Source organism: Diuraphis noxia, unplaced genomic scaffold (genome assembly GCF_037042655.1).
Source record: "Diuraphis noxia isolate RWA-SAM2 unplaced genomic scaffold, SU_Dnox_SAM2 contig0002, whole genome shotgun sequence".
Classification (NCBI taxonomy): Eukaryota; Metazoa; Arthropoda; class Insecta; order Hemiptera; family Aphididae; genus Diuraphis; species Diuraphis noxia.
This window is the reverse complement of record NW_028301712.1, coordinates 20,017,633-20,025,825: the sequence shown is the minus strand read 5'-3', so window position 1 is coordinate 20,025,825 and position 8,193 is coordinate 20,017,633. Positions and strand designations below refer to the sequence as shown.

General features: G+C 27.5%; 1 protein-coding gene across 1 annotated transcript; it reads left to right on the top strand.

Moving 5' to 3' along the window:
* The first annotated feature begins 2,838 nt into the window (after positions 1-2,838).
* On the top strand, positions 2,839-8,193 carry LOC107170481 (uncharacterized). Its single transcript, XM_089221437.1, has 5 exons — positions 2,839-3,226; positions 4,193-4,826; positions 5,301-5,369; positions 5,477-5,569; positions 5,822-8,193. Exons 1-5 carry the CDS (start codon positions 2,859-2,861, stop codon positions 5,954-5,956), a joined length of 1,299 nt encoding a protein of 432 aa, XP_089077563.1. The 5' UTR covers positions 2,839-2,858; the 3' UTR covers positions 5,957-8,193.

Genomic DNA, 8,193 nt, shown 5'->3' with positions numbered 1-8,193 from the left:
ATCTCGTGACACTTTATTCATAATATAGTTGCAGGGTCGTCTAACGGTGGTCTGCGAACATTCATGAAGGTTGCAAATTGTAATAGAAAGAAGGGTTATTGGTTATTGGATATCATGATGTATTTAACACATTCTCCGTGCAATGGCTATGCAATACAGTCTAACCACTCCCATACAGAAGAACAATATCCAAGGCTTTATATTATAGAGTTTATTGGGAGACAAAGGACATATTCCTTAGGCAATTAAAAAATTGCTAACTACAATCACAAAACTTTTAAAAGGTAACATTTTAAAAATTCTATTATCTCCCGAAAAAAATAAATAAATCGAAATGGTAATTAATTACTATTGATTATATAATTGTACTGAAATAACAAATTTAAAAAATATCATGTAAGCATATTATATCTTATTACGTGGTAATTTATTCAAGACCTATAGGAAATGCATTAAAATACTTAATTTCAATATTTTAATATAAATATAACTAGAACCTATGTAATTATTATTAAGTATTGAAAGAGAAAAAATTGAATTTATTTTTCACTATAATTTTCAAAATATTAGAATAAATAAAAACATAAAATTCATAATAATAATTATTATTAAACAAAAATAAAAATAATAATTGCATTTTGAAAACATTGATGTATTTTGTTCTGTATTTGTTCAGTATATTTTAGAGTTAAATTAAAATGTATGAGATATATCATATTGTATATAAAATGCAGTATCAGCCTGGTTATGGCAGCTAGGCAGCGATCGTAGTCCTTAGCTTTTTTTTAACCACAATACATTAACTTTTGAAAAAAAATTTGCAATATATTATAGTATGAGGACAAAAATAAAAACGAGTTAAAATACCTAAATTATTAGCAACAGACAGGCGACAGCCAACTGACCAAAAAAGAACGCATGTAGGTTTTTAATCCAACGATAGTAAGATAACAGAATAATAGCCAAAGTTTAGACAAATATAGTTTCCTTTAGTGTTCCTGCACATTACGTGTGTTAATTCGTAACACTCTAAATTATCACTTCGCCAAAAAAACATTAGTTTTTAATTTTAGGAAATAATACCATCAACAATAGAAAATTTGTGGAATTCCTCAGCTTCTAATTGGGATTATATTAGGAAATTTTAACAAATCTACAAATTTTATGGCTATAACTGTATTAGAAAAATTGTCAAATTTTGAAACAATTTTTATGATGTAATTTTGTTGTAATTTTAAAATATTAGTCTTGGAAACTTTTTAAGTATATTATTATATTATATGCAGACAAAAAATTTTCAAATTCAATTTTTTCCCGCAAAAATGCAATTAATCTCCTGCATTAAGAACACAATAATCACAATAATATCATAAAATATATTTAGTAATATTATAGGCTGATTGACCATTTTCGATCAGAATCGTTTTGCCTACAAAATAATTTCATACCTATCATTGAATTCAAATTTAACATATCCGTTACAGTGACTTCTCTAGACACAAGAAAGTGTACAGCAGATCATTATCCTATTCACTGATATTTCATAATTTTAAATTAAATAAAAACAAGTGCTGTTGCTTGAAATCGTATGGATCTATTTTGATTACATTTAACTACATAAGGTAGGTTAAGTCCCTAAACAAAAATCCTGTCTGGGCCTTTAAGTGGCCAGGCTGACATTGATTATAGTATCTAGAAATATGTGAAAATCTTATAAGTTGTTATTGCATAAATACATACTTACTTGGTGCCGGTCTTACAATGTCCGGTCAAGACGTGTCCGTAACGTTAATCGGTGATCAGTCTAATATGTTTTTTATCAAATGATTACCGACAGAATTCTGTTAATTCTTTTAATTTGGTTTAAATTTTACTTATGGTACCATGGGATACTACAATTTTCGTTTTTTTGGTCACCTATACAGATCATGAATTCTTGTGGAGGTAAATTTCGAAATCAAAATACAATATACATATGATGTACTAGTGCGGATGTACCTGTATCGCGCTAGACACTTTTTTTACTAGTCAATATATTTATATACTATATATAGTAGTGGTATAAATAAATATTTTTTTTAAAGTTTATATTATGGGATAATTATTCGTCCACGTCATTGTGAGTCAGTTTTTACATGCGGGGAGAAAATAATGCTCAAATAGTTGCCTATACAAAGCCCCTTCATTGACTCGACCATCATTAAAAAAACATTATTTCATTTCGAGTCGTTAGAATTACACATCAAACTTCATACATATATAAGTATAGGTCACTATAAGCCCCAAATTAGGTTGAAACGACACACAATATTTATCTTTAAATTTTTTGACATTTATTTGCGTTTAAATATTTGAGTTTTGGTGACAAACATAACCGAAATAACATCTTTTTACATATATAACCTCAAGACTTATATTAATTTAATATAAGTGTACTTTAAACCAGTTAAACAAATTATGTTATCATTGGTTATATTCAAATTTTACCATACATAAAACAATATTAAAAATACCCATACGAGTATTATCATTGCTACACTTTGTGTCTTGCGTAGTTGAATTTATTAGGTCAGCTTTAATCAACACAAATATTTAATATTTTGTTCACATTCAATACAGTTCGTCGATTTGTTTCACTTCGTGGTAAATTTTTAATTTTCAAAGGTAGTCCACTTTTGAAATGTCGTGAATATTGTACTACTATTGTGTACCTATAGTAATATATTGGTCACCTTGCTGACATTGAGGTATAGAATTTGCAAATATTGATGTAATAACATGAGTTTATTTTATTAGAAACGTTTGTAATATATTTTTATTTCTATGTGTACACTAAGAGTTATGATGTTGGTGTATGAATGAATAACAACAATCGACTTTTTCGAGTAAAATTATTTATACCTTTAGATACTTCAGTTTTGGTTACAAGCATTATCGAAATGGCAACAATATTTCCCATTACTTTTAGAACTATTTTGATTATGTCCAAATGTATGGGTTTAATTGATATTTCATATACCGTGGATTCAAATGGATTATTAGTTCAGAATATAAAATCAACGTTTTACATATTTCTAGAAATAGCACGGATGATTGTGTTGTTAATATTCACCTACATATACTTTCATCAGTTTGATCCAGAATTTCATATATTTCAATATATAGGTATATTAAAATTTTGGGTTGTTATTATCGCGGCTAGAGTATCAACGATATGGATAATCAAGTAACTATATATGTATGTTATATATATTTAGAAGTTGGTATTTATTTGTTAGCTTAAAAATAACTTATTTGTGATTTATTTAAAAAAGTCCATTTTTTATTATCTTAATGCCAATTAAAAAATATTTAAATTTAATATCAATTTAACATAAATAATAATTTATATATTATATAATATCAATTAATCCATAATGATGCAAACAGTGGATTCAAACTATTTTGTAAACAGAATACTATATATGGATTGAAATAGTAGTATATTATTAGGACATGAAAAATAACTAAATGTTGTAAAATATATTTTAGATTAGTATTTGATAGAGATTCTTAAAATAATACTAATTTTGTGAAGTATACTTGACTTAATTTGATTAATGTGATTCTTTAATGATGAACTATTATCTCAAATATAACTAACATTCAACTTAGAAATGAGAATCTTAGGAATATTTTTTAAGGTCATAACTTTTTCGTTATTAGTTCACATTAACTGCTGGAATTATTATTGAACCTAAAATATGTCATTATATGACTTAATGTAAAATAACTTATGAGGTAACCATCGCGGATATGTAAATTTTCAGTGATAAAAATTCCTATTCCTGTTGTTTTGTCAATACCCCTAAAATCAAACTTCAACTTATTTATAGAATGATATTCAAAAAATAATGATTTGTAGAATCTACAATATAGATACACTTGTAAATAATGACACAAATATGAATTTGTACAGAAACGGAACAAAATCTATAGAAGATGATAGAAGTAATATAAGATCTTTTCGTCTTAAAAAATTGAAAATTTTTAAAAAGTCAATTCGTGAAAAAAATTATATACGACCGCGACACCAAAATATTATCTTACAAAAATAAGTTTGCTAAATTATTGTGCAACCGAAAAAAATACTATTCTTTCAAATTCAAAAATGTTTGATATGTATTAAATTTGTTCAATTTCTTTTTTTCAGATTTATTAATGGCATTATCGAATTTGATCGAAAAATTACACCACTTTCTACCAATTTGTTAGTCACACAGCATTCATTGAATAAAAAACAGTGGGGCAGGATTTTTACTTTGTTCATTGCATACCTAATTGGATTTAAATGCCTACAAATATATTTATATCCCATGAAGATAGTAAACATTAGTTCATTGGTACACAGTTTAGTATTCGCTCCGCCATATGTTATGGATTCCACAGTGACGATTGTTTCGTGTTACTTCCTTCAAAACTTGTACTTTAGATTCCAGACATTAATCGATTTTTGGAATTGTCTTCCAATAGAATTAGTTGCTGTTCCCGGCCAATGGACACACATTGAAATAGTGTTTTTGATGGAAAATACTCGGCTATTGCACTCCGAACTCTGTGAATTGTCACAACAATTTACTCAAGGTTACGGCCTATTGCTTTTGGGTTTCTACACATTCAGCTTCATTAGTATGCTGATCGGAGTTTATTTTATTGTCAACAACGACCCATTATCCAATACAAATACAATTGAAAAATTTCGAGTAGTGATTCCACTCGTAGTTCACGCACAAATGTTCACGTTCATGGTGTCTATTATCATTTCTGTTTCATACATAAACGAAAAGGTACGTAAATAAACTATTATATGTGTGGATTGAAAAAAGCACTCTCATACACACATTTTTTTAATTATCGAATTATTCATATTTTGATTTTTAGAATTTTAATTTTCCAAGCACATTTTATTTACCATATTTCCAACTGATAGACTTAATAGATTAATTTAATTTAATTTTAAAGACACAATATTTGAAAAATCTAAGACTTCTTATTAAATTTAATGAGTACCTATATTATAGACGGTATATCATGAAGTATATAATGATAAGTTTATACAAAATTACTAATTTACAAACGAGAAAAATTATTGTAAATTGTTAAGGAGATTGTTTTTTAAATATTATGTTCTAGAAATATTAATCAATATATGGACAAGTAGTTTTTGAGCAGGATATATTGTATAGTATACTATAAACTATATATTAAAAATAAATGGATAATTGTATTTAAAAAAAAGTATTTTTAATTTATTTTTACAGCGAATAATGATGATATCATATTTACGATTATACCGAATTTCAAATTTACACTTGGACATAAAACGTCAAGTAAGATTTTTTTATATGAGTAGTTTGCATGCTTTGAAAAATTATTTCTTAAATTACGAACGGTGTATTTGTTTTTGTTTTATTGTTAATATATTTTAATCATTCAGATCAGAATGTTTATGAATCAAATATCAGCCTATGAATTGGATCAAATTTCGGCGTTTGGATTTTTTCATATCAATTTAAACCTTGTTACATCAGTAAGTACTTTTATAGACTTAATTTATCATATTAAAACTGCATATTATTTTGTTTGTTTATAATAACGTTGTGTTTTATACCAAAATACTTAAAAGTACAAAGTATGTTTTATGTGTTAGGTTAGGTTAGGTTAGGTTAGGTTAACCTAACCAGTTAATTTTGGAATTTATTTTTTTCATTTATAATAAATATTGAGGATTTCGTCGTTTAGAGAATATTATACTACATTTTTAAATTATGTTTGTTTACAGATTATTGTTTTATTGATAACTGGAATATCAACAATGGTTCAGATGAAAGATCACCCAATAATATTACAATTGAACAACGACACTAAATCGTTTTTGACAAAATTATTTAAAACGTCAAAAATTAAATTAAATTAAATACTTTTATAATTTAGATAACTTAACCTAAATAATGAATGAGAAGAATGTATGATCCTCTAATCCTGACGAGAAATAGTAGGATATTATTACCATTACGTAAGTCCCTGCACAAAAAATACACGCTTATGTCATATTCCATACGAATATATAAAAAATTAAAATATGCTATTTATATTTCATAAAAACATATATTATATACAAAAATAAAATGTGTCGATAAAAAAGAAATATATTTATTCACTTAAATCAGATTTAATACTGACAACTTAAATGTAGTTAAGTAAGGTTAAAATTTGTATGTTTTTGTGTTACATAACAACCGTCTTTAATCCAATTTTTAACAATCAATGAATACTGAGAATACTGAATTCAATAAAATGGGTTAGGTTAGGTTAGGTTAGGTTAGGTTATTTCGTTTATGTTTATGTTATATTATTTTGTTGATTATTGTAACATACATTAGTGTATTGTAATCCAGTGGCGTGGTGAACTCAAATATTATCAGAGGAATGTAAATTTTTCGATAGAAACCCATCACCCATCCACCTACCAACATGAGCCATCCAACTATTTTTGAACATTGCATTTTTATCTCTCTCTTAAAATAAAAAAAACATGTTTGGTGGACGGGGGATGATTGCCTCTCGTAGACAATTTTATAACCAAACAGATAATTACGAGATTAATCAAAATAACATGAAATGAGACAATATCTTTTAAAAGATAACTTTTCTTTGTATTTTAATGGGGGGTAATTTGTACAACATTCTTGTGAAACTAAACTATTACTGGGCGCCCGGGAATTGGGCCACTAAAATTTTATATTTATAATAGGAAGACCCGGTGATTGTGCCACTATTACATTTTAAATTGTGATAAAATAATATTTGGGGGTGGAGTGGCCGAGCGGACTAAGGCGTCTGTTGCCATGCACGCAGTCGCCGGTTCGAACTTCGGTCACGGGCGGCATCGCTCTTTGGGCATTTCGCGGTGTCTGGAGAGAGAGGCCGCCGCCCCCCAACCGGGCATGGCAGAAACCTACGGGTGCCCATTCAAAATTCTTCCAAAAATACCCACGTGCTTAAAACCTACAGTACCTTCCCCTACAAATCCCCTAGGCTAATGGCCTCAGTTCTCGAAGCCTTAACCCTAATAAAAAAAAAATAATAATATTTAAGAGGATGTCAGCGCACTATTTTTCTATCTCTGATTCACGCACAACATAGACAAATCACATTTGCGCAGAATCATTTTTTCTATGAATTTAAAACATTATTTTGTTTATTTTGAAAGTCAAATAACAATGAAATATAAAATCGATGTGTCATTCCCTCAAAAATATTATTATCTATCTTTTTTGTAATGAGTGATTTTACTCTACGATTACTTAAAAATATAGAAAAACTGATTCTGCGTAAACGCGTTTTGTGTTTTGTGTATGTAACGCGTGGGCCAGAGAGCCTTTGTATTATATTTTTATATACCTATTAAAAAATATTTTTTTCATATTATTTATTTTTGACAAACTTTATGGTCCTTATATTATATTTGTAAAATGAGTATTGGCATTCTTTATAAAAATTATTTCATATTTGACTAATTTTATGGACCTTGTTGTATATTAAATTAGTTAATCTGTATGGAAGTATTTAAAAAAAATATTAATTATTTGACGAAAAATATTTTTATATGTTAAAACAATAATAATTAGTTAATAAACATTATATATTCGTATTAATATAGCGTGCTATACTTTTATGGCCCAATCTCCGGGTATATTTTAAAAATATAGATTTAATTTGTGGCCCAATCTCCGGTTAGTAAAATGTAAACAAATATTCTATACGAAACAGGTAGTTAAAATGTGGTCCAATTCCCGGGCGCCCCTATTACTCACCCACCCACCACCCCTTAAACAGTTGAGAGGTCATTTCTTAATTATCCCCTCGCCACGCTACTATTATAAATTAATTTAACAAATTATATTATCATTCTGACTATGTTTATCACACGTCAAATAATATGTCATAGGTTCAGAGATTATATTACTGCACTCTTACCAAAATCATAAATGTTGCATTTGAGTTTAAAACATGTAATTTTCAAATTACATTCGAAAGGAATAGTATTATTTGGTAGACCTGTCAATGATTAATATTAATTTTAGTTAAAAATTGTGTCCAGTGAATTAGTATTACAATTATGTATTTATGATGTTATTATACGTCATTTGC